Source organism: Cyanistes caeruleus, chromosome 4 (genome assembly GCF_971803275.1).
Source record: "Cyanistes caeruleus chromosome 4, bCyaCae1.hap1.1, whole genome shotgun sequence".
Classification (NCBI taxonomy): domain Eukaryota; kingdom Metazoa; phylum Chordata; class Aves; order Passeriformes; family Paridae; genus Cyanistes; species Cyanistes caeruleus.
The window spans coordinates 54,933,355-54,951,314 of record NC_141704.1 but is presented as its reverse complement, the minus strand read 5'-3'; the positions used below and the strand labels follow the sequence as shown (position 1 = coordinate 54,951,314).

General features: G+C 44.2%; 1 protein-coding gene across 9 annotated transcripts in view; it reads right to left on the bottom strand.

Annotated features, from left to right (window-relative positions):
* Nucleotides 1–4,484: 4,484 nt before the first annotated feature.
* HIPK2 (homeodomain interacting protein kinase 2) overlaps nucleotides 4,485–17,960 on the bottom strand; it is a 127,450-nt gene continuing 113,974 nt past the window's right edge. For 6 of the 9 annotated variants that reach the window (XM_086884739.1, XM_086884745.1, XM_086884746.1 and 3 more), the window contains 3 exons: nucleotides 8,152–8,399; nucleotides 6,981–7,141; nucleotides 4,612–5,223 (listed from right to left, as the gene is read on the bottom strand). In XM_086884739.1, the coding sequence (XP_086740865.1) occupies nucleotides 4,756–5,223; nucleotides 6,981–7,141; nucleotides 8,152–8,399 (877 nt within the window). In that variant the 3' untranslated portion in view covers nucleotides 4,612–4,755. Of the gene's footprint in view, nucleotides 5,224–6,980; nucleotides 7,142–8,090; nucleotides 8,400–17,960 lie in introns of those variants that run through there. The other 3 variants (XM_086884747.1, XM_086884748.1, XM_086884742.1) reach the window with 2 other exon arrangements.

Sequence of the window (17,960 nt, the reverse complement as noted above, 5' to 3'; positions counted from 1 at the left end):
AAGAGTCCCTTTCTTGGAATGTTTTACATATTACACCAAAACTACTAGAGAGAGAGATTTAGAGACCTACCAAAGCCCAGTTTGTTGGGTACAAGCAGATAAAACCTGCCAGGGAAGATGCAACTGAATTTGCACTCTCAAATGACTGGATTTGACCACTCTACAGTGAGATGCACTTCCATTTGGGTTTTCCAGTCTGCTCCTGTTAGTGGTTCTCTACCCTCCTCACTGCATTCTGACCTCACAGGAGGCAACAGAACATCCTCCTGAGGAGAGACAATGTCTGTGCTCCCTTTTACTTCCTGCACAAGCAGAATACAAGAGGACATGACGGGGAAAAGAACTAGTTTTTCACTCTGCCAGCCATAAGCCACTCATAAAACTTCCAGTATCTAAACATTCTCCTACCCCCTCAAGTTTCCACACCATTTACTACATGCACACAAGGAACACCAACTGAACCAAACCATGCCAATCCCATTTCCTCTCCAAAGGACTCTGCAAGCAAAACCAGCTGGCTATTATTATGTGTGTGGTACTGACAGCATGCAAAGCTTTTTACTTCCTCTGCTGAACTGACTGTGTTTCTCCTATGACCAACGACACCTTCATCCATACAATTCCCTTATACAGGTGTGAGGGAAAAGGTGTTGCTCAGCTCCCTTATACCCAGCAGAAAACACAGCTCTCACACAGTGTTGCACCATCAAAGCAATCCAATGGCTGTGCTGTGCATCTCTTGTAATCAGCATCCCATCACCACGACTGTCTGGCAGACCAGCAACTCCAGGATGGACAGTCTGAAAGCTGGCTCCTCTGTCATGCAGCGTAACCCTTCTCTCTGCCAGCCTGTGCTGTTGTAACAGTTCCACTGCCAAATACCTTCCAGAATCAGATCTTATCCCATGTGGGAGAGCAGGCCAGATGGATACACAGGGAAAATACAATTAATACAAGTAAAACATTACTTTGATCGAGATTGCAACTTTCCACGCTGGCTAATCTTAGGCCAGAGGAGCACATACACAAATATTTAACTTGAAGTTCTTTTGCAAAGTGCTCAAATGCATGATTAACTTCTAGTCTCTGCTGAAGTCTCTATAATTTTTCGATGGAATTTAAATTCAGTCACTGCTTCCCCCTATTCTAAAAAAGCAGGGGATGCAAATCAAACCATAAATACCTAAACTGTAGCAACCAGAATAGCATGACAAAATCCCACAAGAAATAAATGTAGAAGAAGGGAAAATCTACATCAGGAACAAAGAAAAAAATCAAACCAAGCATCCTGGCCTGTGGACACCTAATTAGTCTTCAGTGAGAGTGGAAGAGCAGATGAGGAACACTGCCCAGTCTGCAGTTATGCTTTACCCAGCTAATGCCATCAGTGTGTGCCAGTGTGCCTTATCCAATGATGGGACTGAGAGCCACCCTTGCGGCTCTGCTGCTGCTCCCTCGATAGCCCAGTTTCTGGAGAGCCATCCCTCTGTGTCCTCCTTTAGGAAAACCAAACCCTTAATATGTAGTGTGGCCTTATGTTTTTTGCAAGGGCGCAATGATCATGGCTTGGAGCGTGAATAAGTCTTAATCTTATCTAAACATCCTTTCAAACTAAGGGATGTTGAGCTGGACCCTGGGGCACTAAGGTCCTTACCTATCTTTGATCCAGCTCTCCTGACAGATAATTATGTTAGCTGCTGTCAGGTGTTGGCCTCTGAATGAATGCTTCTGGACTTATTCTGAAATGCAGATGTGACCCAGAGGATAACTCCTGTTCCTCAAGGCTGTAACCACTCTCACTGAGTGGTCCCACTCCCCCAGATCAGTGGCAGAGTTTTCATCATCGGAATAATCTCATTTCTCCTTCCTCCTGCAGTTCTCACAATCACAGTAACCCTTCCAATGCCACTGATGAAGAGAAATAAAATTAACAACAAAAACAACAATAAGAGAAAAAAACCCACAAAGTTTAAGGAATGCGTGTGCAATTAAAACCCAGAGTAAAATATAATAATAATAAAATAATAATCATAATCATAACAACCATACAATAAAATAACATTATCTTTCCTTTTCATGACAAAAGCAGCATGGCGCTCTCGCTCCCAAACTGGTGAGAGAGGAGAGGAATGCAAGAGAGATAGCAGGGCTTTCTTTTCCTGCCTCAGATGAAAGGGGACTTGTCTTTCCAAAAGAGCAGGGGTAAGGTGCATAGGCTGCTGGGAGATTGCATCCTCATCTACAGTATATTGAGCTGGAATGAAGGACAGGCAGGAGAAGAAAACTGTGCAAGAGTAGCCCAGGAACCAGAGCTGGCAACCAGGAACGTTATTTGGTGGTTTGCCAGAAGACAATAGCCTTGCTGAACAGCCTATGCAAAGCAGGATCTTCATCTTCCAGGCGAGCCAAGCACTTACCACAAAACAATATATTTGTGCTTGTCTTCCTACCAGCTTTTCCAACCTGAGAGCCTTCTTCCTCACTGCCACTCAGGGAACCCATCCCTCACCACCCTGCCAACAAACCTGCTATTTTCCAGCATCTTGCAAAACACCTGATTACTTCATGCTCTAGTTACAAGGAAATGTAGAGTGGAACCGAGCAGTCCCATAGACTTCAGCTTTCATGGAAACGTTCTATCAAATTCCTTTCTCTCCTTCCTCCTCAGGACATCCACAGGCATGATGGTACTGATGCACCAGTGCAAGTGCAATTACCAGGGAAACTCCCCGCTGAACAAAACCAGTGACAGGAAAGGCTCTCTGTAGAAACTGTTGGAAAACAAAATGACCATGTAGCATTCCTTGGTGTGGAGGACCAACCTGCTCTCCAGTTCCAGGGTCACTCTGCCACTGCAGGCAGTTTTTCAGGGTGTAGGTGAAAAGAGAGCAGGGGAGGCACACAGTGTCACAGCTATGTTAGAGTGGGTAAGGCTCTATGTATTACAATACTCTTTTCACTTAAGAAACCTGAGATTGACTCTCTCAACTGGATTTTCTCATGTTTGCTTTGGGACTCCAGTCCTTTCATGACCCTTTCTCATCAACAGATACAGTGAGAGATGTTGGCAAAAACTAGTGTTTCCCCCTATCAAGGACTAAATTTTTGTTCCCATTTCAAACACATGACCAGGACAACCTGATGACGAGGGTGGACACTCTACTCCCACTCCATCAAGAACATCGACAAACAGCAGAATGAGAATTAAGTTTCCAGGGAGGAAACCTGCTATTTCAACAGGACAAAAACAGACCAGTCCACAAATGAGTCCCCAGACCCTCTGGGTCCTCACAGCTGACCTGGTTGCTTCTAGCCCATCCAGTGCTTGACAAAACACCCAGTTATATGCACTTCGGACCCCAACGAGCCTCCCCAACACCTCGCCAAGTGAGCTACGATTGACGACGTGGGAAAAAAACCTAACACCACCAGCAGGAGAAAATCGGCAGTAACAACCGAAAAAAAACAAAACAAAAAAACCAAACCAAAACAAAACAAAAAAAGAAGAAGAAGAAAAAGAAAGAAAAAGAGCTGAGAGTAAATTCCGACTAGCCTCAGTCAGTTTCTAGGAGTACCAGTGGAAGTAAACCCTTAAACCGCGTCTGTAGTTTGGTAAGGCACTACGAGGGAATGATGTAAAACTAAGACTGTGACAGTTGTAATGGCTGTGCCGAGGAACACACCACAGAGAGAAGGCAGCATCTGCACTCACACACACACACACACACCTGGACAATCACATTGTTACATGCCTATGTTATATCACTTTTCTTTGTGCAATCACATTGAGGAATAGTCTATTGGTATCGTTGAAGTTCAACATAAAAGAGTAAAAAGGGGTATGACCTGTATAGTGCTACATTCTACCGGGGCTGGGGGCAGGGGGTTGGGGGCAGCTAAAATGTCTCCTCCTATACTAAAATGGCTAGGGATTGAAAAGGAGCACTTCCAAAAAAAACCCAAACCAAACCAAAACAAAAAACCCTAAAAAAAAAAAAGCAACTGAAATCCAACATACATTATTAGAGATCTTGTTTAGGAATAGCATTTCTCAGGGATTTATCCAGTGTGTTCAAGTAGAGGGAGAAACATTCCCATTGCTTCCGCTCTCAACCAGTGCTGCATGGCCTATTTTGCCCAGGTGTGTTTAAGTGTAGCAGTGTTACGTCCAAATTTAGAGCACTGGGACAATGTTTTGTCCTCCACCCTCAGCCTCCCTTACCCATTTTCTTTTTCCATTACAAATCCCCCCGAATCTATATATACTTTGGGATACAAAAACCACTGTTTAAACCCTTTGAAATGCTGGATAAATCCCTAATCCATATACCTACAGGATTAAAAACCTAACGGATTTAATTTTAGGTGTTCTGGACAACAAATTTCTAAATGTAGCTCACTATTGGATGAAAATAACCTTTAAAAGTCTGTTGGTGAAGTTCTTCAAAAGACAGGACCCGCTGGAGGGTCCTTCTCCTTCTCTCTTTCTCTCTAGTTTGGTGCAGAATGGTTGGGTTTTTTGTGGTTTATTTTTTTTCTGTTCTTTTTTCCATTTTCTTTTTTTTTTTTTTAAATAAAAATTGTAGAATTGGTTTTCCCCCTTCTTTCCTCTTTTTCTTTTCTTCCTAAAGTCTCCTTTGTTCAAGTTTCACACGAGCCTCCCATTGCATTGTTAGTTTGTCATGTTCTTCAATACAAAAGCGGCTGCCTCATTCCCCCCGGGATGGGTGCGTCTCTCGCTCTTTATTCCAGTGTTTAGATGTAAGGGTACTGGTTGACCTTGGTGGGGCTCAGTGGGTATCCAGTGTAGACTGTGGAGGCTGGAGAAGCACTGATATAGGTCTGATGGGCAAACTGAGCCTGGTACTGACTCGGGTGGATGGTGGGCGAGGGCAGGACGCGCGGGCCCATGCTGACGGGGACCTGGTGGACGATGCTGGCGGGGTAGGTGGTGTGCTGCACCGCGTGCCGGGCGGAGCCTTGCGAGGCCACCAGGTGCGCGACGGTGCCCGTGGAGCCCAGGGCGGCGGGGGCGGTGTATGTGTACAGGTGGGGCTGGGTGGGCAGGTGAGCAGCGGCAGCCGCGGCCAGGTGGGGATGAACCGTACCGTGGCTGGGGCTATTGTGCGGGAAAGAGTACGGGGCCTGAGCTATCGTTGGAGTGATGTAGGCTTGCTGTCTCCGGTGACTCCCTGTGCGGTCGGTCGAGATGTGCTGCTGGCCCTGGATAAAGACAGCAACAGTGATAGGCAGTTACAAGACAAGAGATGGCTCTTTATCTCCTCACTGGTGTCTCAGAGCCTCCCTGCAATACCAGGACAACCTCAGAAAAGTCTCCTGAGCTCCTCCTGACACCCTCAGCATTGCCAGTCTTCCCTTGGAAAGGAGTGACAGCAGTGGGTCCCTCACAAGCCTACAAAGACCCTGTTGTTTCATCCATTGACCAAAAGGACCCCAAGAAGGTCAGCAAGGCCCCAGGTTTGAGCTACAACCTGCTGACACAGCTACCGAAAGACACAACCTTGGATACCCAGTTCCCAGGAACATCTTCCTCCAGTCCAGTTGCTCAGGCAATAAGTGGTTTCTCTTAGTGAACTCTCTGATGACAAACTGCGGTGCACAGATAGCTCAGGGCAGTGAAATTGCCTAACTATGCCTGGAACAGGCAATTTATTTTTGCTCAGTTTGGGTATTTGCAGTTAATGATTTCCTTGGTTAGTAAAAATAACCAGGTTATTTTTTAAAGAGAAAATCCTCAGCTTGATTAGATCCTGCAGGTGCCTGGTGCCCTCATTGTCATCAGCTAAAATTACCTGAGCACAGGAAAACTTCTAGCAGTGGGATGGACCAATGTACTTTTTTCCCCCTGGGATTTTCTAAGTTGTTTTCTTGCATTGCACAAAAATGTAAGGAGTTTTCCCAGTCATTTGTAGTCATAGTATTATATTACTTACAAAGCAGGAATTAGAAGACAAGAAGGAAAATGCTCCATGCTATTTCCTTCTATTCTTCCAAACGTTTTCATCCTTTTTGTAAGCACTCTCTGTGTCTAACTCTCTGTTATTGTGGAAATAAGGTAGCCACACCGCCCCACAACTCTTCCAAAGAGCATCTTGCCCACTTCCTCCATTTTCAAACACTTTTATTTCAAATTCGTTCACATTTTAAAATCTCCTCTGCATATTAAAGGAGAACGACATTCGTCTCCACCATTTTTCCTTTTAAAAACAGTTCTGCTTACATTCAGCTCTGGGTGCATACCAACCTCTGAGCTCTCCAGACTTTCTCCTCTTGAAACACTGGTAACTGAGCTGGAACTTCCCTACTTTTCTCAACAGGGAAGACAGAGGCCCCAGGTGCAGGATGTGAAAAAGGGCATTATTTCCTGCAGCTCTGGGGGAGGTCCCTGCGAGTTCTGATCACAGACTGGGAAACGTCCCAAGACCTTCATGCTGCCAAGTAATGGGATTTGTCCAGATCTCAGCCCAGCTTTATCACAGGGTGAATCAAGCTCATTACATGAGCTCTATTTACATAGAGGTTCTGCTTTGCCTTGTCCCACCTGATGGAGACTTCTCTCCCAGTCCCACAGCCAGGCTCATGCACTCTCTTCACTTGGAAGACATTCTTCCCATGGTTGCTTACAGCTAAGGAGAATTCAGTCCTTCCTACATGCTCCTGCTCCACTGTTGTGGCTGAGCCACTGCATTTCCCCTCTCACATTATTCCCACTCACACTACTAGACCATCAGACTTCAGAACACATAGGAAGAGTACCCCTAGCACACTCAGGGGTGTGATCTGCACTATCCCCTGCTGCCTGAGCTGGAAGATCAAGGTCTGCAGTCAAGTGGAAACAAGTTGATCAAACACAACACAGGATCCGACTATCCCTAGACTGGAACAGGACAGCCCATTGTGGAGGAGTGGTAGGTAACAGCTGGATGATGCACCACCAAAACCAGTCTTGGTTGACTTACCTGACTTAGATTAAGAGGCTGCTGCTGCTGGAAATGTGCTCCTGGTCGCTGCTGCCTATAGGCAACGGCTCCAGACGAGCTCCCTGAAGAGTGACCGCTGGTGGAGGTCACGGTGCTGGAGGACTTGGACTTGTAGGAGGATGAGTGGTGACTGGTGGTGACTGTGCCAGGAAAGGAAACACATTTGTAGCTTACATGACATTGTTTAATTGCTCACCCTACCTTTTCCTCACCGAGTCTCCTCCAGAGTGGCTTTTGGGAGGAGACATACAATAGAAGCAGGTTAAGAAAACTGTTTCTCTCAATTAACAGAATACCTCAGCAGGGCTTGATACACATGACCAGCCTGTTATCCTAGAGGCAGACCAGCAGACCTGATTAACTTGACCCAAAGCAGGTCTGGAGTAGGCTTTATAGATCCTTCAGAACCATGAGACAATGTTCTGCCCGCAGAACAACGTACAACGCAGGTACAAATCCCAAGGAGAGGAAGGAAAGTACGGTGTGCACAGCCTAAAAAAGCCCTGGCTTGCCTAATGTCAGGTGAGTGGGAAGGGAGGGAGAAGGAGCTGATGGGGAGCTCACCCTTCAAGCCTTTGTGTTCACCAGCAGTGCATCCAAAGCAAGGACTGCCAAGTAGCTCAAAGGCAACTGCTTTGGGCCAGACTTCCACCATAAAGCCCTTTTCAACACATCACACTATCTAGCATTGCAGAGGTTCTGGATGAGCAAACCTCAGCAGTCCACAATGAAGATCCTGGGGATCGTTCCTCCCAGAAACGTCAACAAGTTTGGATGAAAACTCACACGTGTTTTCAATCGCTTACCCATTTTAAAGAAAGCCTATGGAAAGGCAAGGCAGCAAAGGTTCACACTTGCATTTGTGTGCCTTTCATGTCAAATGTTGAGCTAAAGGCTGCATCCTGTTCTTGGGTTTGTACAGAACTAACTGGGACCGACACTTGCCCCACAATTCCTGCGTGAACCAGGGCACATAAATAATGCGATATGGCTACCAAGAACAGATGTGTCACTTGAGAGAAGTGCAGGAGCACAGTTTCTTTGGAAAACAAACCAACCAAACAAACAAAATGAAACTGAACAATGAGATTCTTCCAAGATAAATCATTTATTTCTTACTAATTTTCTTGATGGACGAGGTGCAATTTACCTGGTGCCAGGCTATCGCACTCTACCAACACCTCACTGGCCTGGGTTTTCAGTGGTGGCACGATGATCGTTCGGGGGTTCCCACTGCAGTGAGTCTCTGGAACCCCTTTGGTGTCGTAGCTGTTCCCATTATTCTGCCCTGTGCGATGTTGCACGGCGTAAGGGCTGTTGTTGCTGGAGGAATCGGAGTAGGGGGAGTCATGCACGGTGACACAGCTGATGACATTCTTCCTTTGCTTGGACAAGGTGCTGCAATACAAGCAGACAAGTGGAAAGAGTGAACAGACAATGATCGACTTGACACCATTAGAAGGCTCTGCCCGTGGCAAACGAGCTCCGTAAGGGCAAAGCACAGCCTTCAGTCCTCTGCCGGAGAGAGGCTGCTTAAGCCAAATCCTGGGCTTCAGAACTCCCTCGTTACTATTCCAGGAAAGCCTTCATGGAGGTCAAGGAGTGAGTAAGACATTGTGGATAGATCTTATATTCACACTGCTTAGAATAGCACTGAACCAGACTGCCAGATTTATTTTCAGACTGCTTTTTATGTATGTGTGCAGTAGAAGCCCAGCAGTTATACTATGCTTTGTTGCAAGTCTCACCACCCACACAAAAACGTGGCAGTTTCTCCCAGCCTTTCAGCAATGATTCAATAATAGATGCTATGACTTTTCATGCTTAAATTCCATGAATCTACAAAACACACACCATTCTATTTACTAATATGGTACAATGGACATATATTCTCAATAAGCATTTAAAAATGAGGAACAAATGAGAAAGAAATTAACAAAGTATGCAATGCTTTTGATGTTCTTCCCTTTCCAGATTGAACAGGCTCTGAGTCTCCTGACTCCAGTGTAGATTATCAAGGTCCTGCTGCAACTAATCTATCTATGACATCAAAAAAGTGATTAAAAAGGCACATCAACACTTCCAAGATTAGTGCTGGAAGTTCATTAGACAAGACTGCATGAGTACAATTGGGATTTGCTCTGCTATTGTGTCTAATTATTCCTCATGGTTTCTTCTTCCTGTTATGAGCTTGTTTAGGGAGAAAAAGAGAGAGTGAGAAAGAGGAGGGAGGAAGGGGGATGGTGAAGATTTGCTTAAATGGCTCACATCCTTGACAGTGCACAGACCTTGACTACAGAAAATAGCTGTTATGTTTCACTGATTGCATTATGTTGTTATGGCAACTGAAGTTTTTAAAATGATGAAAAGAAATGGATAGCACATAAAAAGCTAAGTAATTAGGCTTAATGGTGGAAACAGCCCCAACAGGAACGGAAATGCCATGGAGAAAAAGGAATCTTAACTTCATGAGTGAGTACTTTAAACAGAGAGAGAACTCTTTCCCATGGAGCATCCTCTCCATTCTCTCAGTCTGGCTAGTCCAGTCCAGGGAATAGCTGATTAATCTGGCCTCAGTCTGTGATGTTCTCAGTTTGTTCCCTGGTCTCAGCATTGCTTCTTGCCCAAAAGAAGGTCAAGCAGACACTGAAAACAGTTTCGTTCCAAGGATATTGTCTGCCTTATTTTTTTTTTCACAGTCCTAAAGGAGCACCAGTGAGTTCCCTTCAACTTGCCCATCCCAAAGTCTCTGTGTCAGCAATCACCACCCGTATCCCAAGACTCAGGGTTGAAAATCTATTTTCTTTTCCCTTTAAAGAACACCTTGGGTTGCTGCATTCACAAACAAGTTCCCATGACACAGACTTTCCCTGGGCTATCATCATGAGATCCTGGTATGCCCTGAGGAGGACAGAAGACCACATTTTTCTACTCACAGTGAAAAACACGTCTCAAGAGGCCCCTGCCATCCTGAAAGACTGTCACTTGAAACAGGGCAGATGATAGAGAAGGAGAGGGAGCTATTGCACAGCAGTTGGAAAGCAATCCTTCCAGGGGCAGGGATGGATCGACAAGGAAAACGTACAACAGCAAACCCTCATGTTCTGGCCTTTCGCAAGGAGCTGGAGAGTGCTGGGTTAGAAATGGAAAGAGCAGCAGTGCATCTTAGATGGACAATGACTGTGTGTGAAGAAAGATGTAGCAGTTTGGATATGCTGCTATGAAAGAAGAATATTAAGCCAATAAAAATGACGAATATTGCATCAATATTTCCCTCTCCATCAGTAGAAAGGCCTGTAATCACACATTTATGAGTATCCGTGCTGCTTGCCCTTTGCAGCTACCCTTGGCTGCCAGTTGGGAAGAGAGATATATTCTTTATCTCTGACAGTTATTACATTTTATAAAGAAAAATCAAGACACTAAAGAGTTTTCTGACAACTGATAAGGTCTAACTGTTCTTTTACAGTCCCTTCCTGATCTAAGTGGCTGAGCTGCTGAACTGGAAATACTTGCTCTCAGCTGACAATTGACATGAGAAGGTTGAGCTGTAGAACTGGAAGGGTAATTTTCTGTGTAATCTGTGCTATTTATTGTTTTAGTATGGGCATATTTTTCTCCAGTTTGATTGAGGGCTTGTCAAAGCAGGGACCATGGGAAGTTTTCTCCTTCAAAGTGTTAAAGCTCCTTGGTTACAATAAAAATTTCAAGTATAACTGTTTGATTAAATAAGTAAGTGACCCCAAACCCAAACCTTTCCAGAGAAAGGGACCCTATCAGGGTATTAACTCATTTAATGGATGGGAATCTGAAAAGGACCAGAGCTATGGTCCTGCCAAGCCTTATGCAAGTGCTCAGCACTGCTAATACGTGTCATCTCCCAAAGTCAACTGGACTATTCCAGTAACAGAGCTAAAGCCCATGGGTAAATATTTGCAGGATTAGGGCCCAAGTGATCAGCTTCTTGATTCAGCAGGCTGCATCATTTCAAGCACACAAGGAGTCACACTGAGAGCAGCTGGATTTCTGTCTCTAGGAAAGGTAACAACTGTGGTTAATGTTACTGCAGGCAGACAAGTCAGTCTGGACTAATTGCACATGCCCAGAGCTCAGCACCTGCTGTACCAGAGCTTGCCCAGAGATTAAGGGTGGGAATTCAAAAACATCAAAGGCCCAACTCATGCTGAAAATCAGGTGATTCACGGTGATGCCATTTGGGTTTTGCCTTTTTTTCTATGCTCTCTGTATTTTTCACACATATATTTGTAACTCTGTCACCCTCTGTATTAGTGGCTAGTTCTCCCAGTACTTTTCCATCGTCTTTCCCTAAGCAGAAAGACAAAGCAAATTCCAGAGCTCCAAGCCCCAGGAGGTACAAGGCCCAGTGCTATCTTGGTTGTTCCTGGGAACCAAGGCTGAGAACAGCTCTTTGAGATACATTTTCATGGACAAGGCACAACTGGTGCTGAAGAGGGGGCTCCTGAGAAGGGGTTTGACCTGGGGGGGAATTGCACCACCACTTGTCCTCCTAATTGAGGCTTTTTATCAGTTATGCTAATTTTCTAAAACCTATAAATGTGTACTTACCCCTGGGGGGGAGTGAGCTTTTGTGGACAGCTTTCCATAACTGCTCCTAAAGGCCTTCAAATAAAAATCATCTTTTATATTACTTCATTACTAAAATTATCTCGAGTTGCATTTCCAGGTTGGGTGAAAGGCAGCAACAGGCTTAAAGATACACGGTAATCCAAAATGGAGGGTTTTGAAAATTCACCCCAGCAGTTAGCATTCCCCTTACTTAAAGTCTTCTTGGTAGCCAGCAGCTTTCCCCCTTCCAGCTCCCTCTCAGCTGCTCTTCCCACCTTGCAGTAACTCAGGAGTTATCTTTGTGAGGCCCGGGCTGATGGATCGCTTTCCCTGCTCACAAACTATCAGGACTGAGAGCTTTTACCTGTTGACACAGCAGTTGCCTACTCAGCAAGCTTACTGTATTCCTATAACTCAGCCACAGCTTTTGGGGATGTTTGTGCTTACACAGAAAAATACTATTAAAAGTCTTGCCCCCTTCCTATTAAGCTCTCTCCAAGCCTGGTAATTACTTTCCCTCCTGCATGCACAGAAGCGGCAGCAAATGTGATTTAGTAGTTTGGGGAGTTGGTCTGTGCTCCTGGGCAGCTTGTGTGCCTGCTTGCATTATGTGGGGAGGTGTATTTTAATTCTCCAGAGGAGGGAGGGGCAAAGACTGGTAAAGTGGCAGCGAATCCATCTACACAGAATGAAAAGCACTGAGCCAGGTAGGCTTTTTAACCCTTACTGCCAAGGTCTGTGCCCCCCCTTTCAGAACAACAGATAAAATAATCATTGCTTTGTATATTTATTATTAGTTTGTGAGTAGTATCTCATTCTCACCTGGTCCTAAAGAGCTTATCCTCAAACTTTGACCCAAAACAGTTCATGTCTGTCCAATGTGCACACACAGAGCATGACCATGCCTTTTAAGTAGAAGCAGGTCTTGGAGATGGCTCTCTAACATATACCACCCTCATAAGTGCCTAGCAGAGATGGATGTGGGTCCCTATTCCCTCCAGCAAGAAGTCTGATAGAGGAAAGGAAAGGAAGACAGTCTTTGCACAGGCACCCTGCAAGAAACTAAGGTGGTCATCTGAGATCCTGTTAATGGAAATGTGCTAAAGACAGATGCAGCGAACAAAAAGCGAGTGGAAATTTAAGAAAGGAAGATGCTGAACTAGGTGTTAAAACAATGCTGAATCCACCTCAATAGCCAAAGACAAGGACAGGGACAACAACTCCTGTGACAATGCAACTTGAGATGATTTTTACTTGCTGAAGGCCCAGCCTAAAAGCTTGGTATGTGGCAGCATTGCAGGAACAGGATCTTTTTTTTCCCTGAATACCCTGAGTTACAGCAGAATCACAGGAAAACCAAATGGTGTCCAGTAGGAGCAATTCTTAGTGTGTGGTTCACTCCAAGAGCTACAAACCTTTTAGTGCTGCTGACAATGTAGCAACAGTCTTTTAGCTCTCAAGGTCACCAGCTTGGCCTCTCAGTTTGGGGATGAAGGCAGCCATAGCACGACTGTACCTTTTAACTAGCATGCATATACACCAGGGCATGTTAGCTTTACCTCACATTACAAAAACTCTGTTCTAGGTCTCTGAAAACTTAATAACATGGAACCCTTTTAGTTTGCTGCTTCAGAATAATCCACCTATTCTAGGAAAGCATGGAGTCAGACAAGAAAAACTCACACCACAACTGCAATCAGACTCCTCATGTTGAAATGCCATGCATAGCTCAGTGTTGGGAACGAGCCCCCTCCCTTCTCTTCAGCTCAACCTCCATCCTGACCTGTTAATCTGCTCTCACCTTCTTCGTGAATTTGTGACGGTAAGAAATATTTATCAAGTACTACAGAGGCCATTTTATTAGGCTATACAGCACATGTCATTATTTAAGTCATATAAACTGAATTGCTTAGCAAGTTGTAAAGGTCCTGCTGCTGAAGGTCTGCTGACAGAGCTACCGTCTACCTCTGTAATTTTAAGTATTAGCTGCATGTCAGTGTCTTCTGGAGATGGAAGGCAGCAATCTTTTAACCAAATGACTGTGGTTAGTCAATGTATTGCTATGCAGAGTCGGTGCATTACTATGCACAGCAGAACACAACCACAATAGGCTAGATGTCAAAAGAGAATTACAAATGGTGTTTTGCCCCTCACATATGCATATCAGCAAGTTGACATAAACACCTGGTTTGTGCCTGCCAGCAATTTCTGTGTGTAAGTCTTCTGAAGTGGACTTCACCATCACTGCACTACAATGTGAAGAAGGTAAATAAAAACTTGTGCCAGCTTATGCTCTGTTACAGAGACTACACCACAGAGCTTCCCATCTTAAGAGGGAGGGGAAAGCCCCACAACTCCGCAAGGATTTTGTGCCAGTGAAGATGGTCAATGAGGCAGTTCCTCAGTATGCCAAAACAATAGCAGCAGACAGTCTGCCTTGTCCAGAAATTACTGTCAGGATCCCATGGAAAACCAAGCTGGAGAATGTTACCTATGACACCACCACAGGCAGTAGGGAGCTGAGGGGCTCTCCTGTCTCTTTGGAAGCATCTCCAAAACCACTCAGCTGAAGACCATCATTGTATTGTTTCAAGTAGAGTCCTGTTTTCCTTGACTGCTGTACTTACTGCTTGGAGGGGAAGCCATCTGGGCATGTCACAACAGCCACATCCATTGTCCTTCTTTCCACCCCTTCCTTGTGCCATGCTCTGCAATGCATGGATGCAGCAATATCCCTCACTGGACCACCAGTGCAGCCCAGTGCATCCCTCCCCAGGACCTTGTGTGCTCTTCCTCCCTGCCACAGTTCAAGGTGCCTTTGTGTCTCTCCGCTCCATGTCTCAGCTCTTGCTTTCTCTCTACTTCTGAGCTTCAGAAATATTTAATCAAGGGAGGATTTACATTTAAACCAGTGCAGCAGGTGAAGCTGCATGCTGGGGAGTAGTTAACCCCTACTACGTGCTACTCACTGAGTGTGTGCTCCAACCACTGTGACTGCACTTGCACTATCAGTCAGCTGCTCTGTCCACTAGATTTTCTTGCAAGAGCAAGTAGAGAAACTAAAAAGGAGTAAATTTTTTAAAATAAGTATCAATCCACTTTCTATCTCTGTCTCTTCACAGTGCTTTACAAGTAATGGTTAGACCTAGTACCTCCCATTCAGAATAAATAACATTTGGAGTTATTATCTTACAACACAGCACTAAAAGTCTCTTTGCCCAATGAAATCTCTCTGTAAAGTATTCTGAGCTGAGAGTGTACAAGCTCATTAAACAAAATGTGACAAAACTGTTTCCTGTTCTTAAAATGCTCTTTATAAGGCATTTTTCCCCTGCTGTTCTATAGGACAAAATATCACATGCAAAACTTTGTCACCAGCAGAAACCAGGTGAAAACAGTTCCGTTTGGTAAAAATGTTCCCTTTTTATTTTGACCGTTTCAAATTAATTTTCCTATTATTTTCTTACATTTTGAAGGATTTTCATTAAACCAGAAATCAGAAGTCTTCTACCTAATTAGTTAATTCCCTGGCACTTTCTTCCCTTAAATGAAGGTCAAAGTGTTTTGCAGTTTTGAAGCTCTTCCAGATTTCACTGTGTTGAGGGTATTACTAGAAAAAACTCAATGTAGCCAGCAGAAATGCCTTGTTTTTGACAAACTGACTTTTCTAATCAGGAATTTTCCCCCTGAAAATCTCTGGCCATCTCTCTGAGGATGAGCCCTGCTCAACTGTAGCTGAAGTTTCTCCTTGGTGACTGTGCCTTAGGCACGGGGCTGGGGCCCAGTAGATGGCCCCCTTTGACAAGGCTCCACCGAGCAGGTCCTCCAGAGCTCATCTCACACCACCTCCCCAGCACCTCTATCCAACAGGAGCCCAGCATTTTCAGATGACTATTGATTTTATACAGATTACACTGAGCTACACTCACCAACAATGCAAAACGAGCAATGTGCTGCCCTGCCTTTCTGATCAGCCGGTATTTCATAAACACGTAACACTTCCTACCCTTCAGTAGGAAAAGGAAAATCTTACCCACATCACAATTTTTCAGATTTTTCTTTCACCAATAAAAAATGTGCATTCTGTATGAGAAAAGCTCTCTCTGCTGGTCTGGTATTACAGAAAGGCTTTTCTGTCCAAGTAAACCCAAGCTCTAGGGCTCCTTTACCTCATTGGCAGATTCATATTTTAACAACATTGCTGTTACTTCTTAAACTGAGACAAACTCTTACATCATCAAAGAGTCTAATACTTCTCACAACCAATCTCTCTTCACTGAGGAATAAATAAAATAAACATATTTCTTCTTATGGGTCAAATGGTAATTTCTAGCCTTGTAATAAATAAAAGAAGCAAATGCTGTAGTAAATTCAGAAGCTGATTCAGTGGCAGCGAAGTTAATGCAAAGTTACCACTACTATCAATAAGATGTGATCAGGCAGTTACCTTTGATCTGTCAAATGCCATATGATTTCCATATTCTAACCCAGAAAAAGCAAACATTTCTAGGATGTGAAAAATAGCACGTTTCAAGTGATTCCTTACTTTTCACCCCCACAGCACAGCTATTGCCCAATATGGTAATATTTGCATATATGAGCCAGACAATGCATTCTTTGCATGGTTTCATTTTCAGCTCAGATCCTGAACCTTTGGGCCCTGATTACATTAAGCACATAGTTCACTGTCACTCCCATTTTTCTTGGAGCCAAAAAAAATAGGCACGTAAGAAAACTTAGAGGCATTTTCCTGAATGAGACAAACTTTCAATGAGAAAGACTTCAGCAGGGACAAAGTTCATTGGCATTAAATGATGATACAGCTTCCTTGACTGGAAGGTACACTCTCACTCCAGCTGAGAATCTGGTCTTATATCTACCCATGTCAAAAGGTACTGAGCAAATTGATTTTGCTCTCCTGGAGACTTTAACCAAAAAATTCTCAATCTGGCCATGCTGTTTTCTATCTGTGTCTCTACCTCTAATTCTCCATTTCCTCTGGTTACATCTGCACAGGCAATTTAACTCACTCGTGTCCATGCAAAATGTCTCTACATGGCTCAGAAATTAAATCTGGCTCTTAAGCTCTGGCCTTTCTGGAATGCTGGCACCCTGGCACACTATAGATATGCCATATGGATACAAAAAGTAGCCAGGGATCTGATCCCAGGCAGGAACGTGTCCGGAATATACTTCAGTCATATCAAAGCCATTTTGTTTATGTAAGTCTGGCTCCCAGGACAACTTTCCAAGCCCTTCAGCAGACCCAAATCTTTTAATACCTCAAACTCCAAACTCAATTCCTAGACATGTTTGTGAACTTTGTTCTGTCTGTTTTTCTGGAGAGGTGCTGAGTAAAGAAACTGGTCAGACGGACGCAAAGTTGAAGCAGAGGAGACAACCATTGGGTGAAGTGGCTGCAATATCCCAGCTCTTACCTTCACCCCTCTATGGACCCAAGAATGACACCCAGATGGTAAGTTTAATGGTTTGCACACAATGTCCCAAAGCCTGGAATCAGCACCATGGGTAAACATGCTTTAAAAGAGCTTCCACAACTCTTGAGTTTTCAGCTTCAGTTTTGTCTTCCCCTTTCTTTCCTAGAAGAACCCTGGAAGTAGAGACTCCTTATTTATAGTCTCCCTGACTTTCGCACTAGTGTTCATACAACTCTTTCTGGATACATGCTTTCTTTCCCCATCTAAGCAAGGAATCCTGTAGCAATTTTAATTTTTTGTTTTTGTTTTTAAAGTGAAATATGTTATGCTGCCCTGTGAACCGCTGCATTCATGGCAAGGCTGACTTTGAGAGGCACTGAGCTCTTGCTGCCCAGTGGAATTCACTAGCACAGAGAGAGGAATGGGAATCAGTGGTGGCTGTTGGGAAGAATGTTGAAATTCCAGCCTAGATGCCTGAATCACATGGCTTTTCTTTACAGATTTTTAGCTCCTGGAGGCCAAATGTGTCTCATCTGTTCTGTGCACATTTTCAGGCTTCACTTATCACCACACTGCAAAGACGCAGAGATACAGAGAGGAATCTCTAGTGATTAAAGGAAAATCTGCCATGGAATGTCTTCTAATATATAAAATAATAATCCTCTCTCAACAACATTGGAAGGATAAGGTTAAAAGTTTCAGTTACCAATATAGAGATGGTATAATTATTCAGCTGTTTGCAAAGCTACTTCTCTACATCTTATAAAGCAGTGTGATGTCTTGTGACTGGCATCAGATGGGAAACCCAGAGCACTTGCATGTGATGAAAGGTGCTGAAAGGACAGTCCTAGAAAATTAAGTCCTTTCTGATCCACAAGGGATGATCAGCAATGGCAGCAGTCCTGGGCCATGCTGTTCACTCAGATGAGGTAAT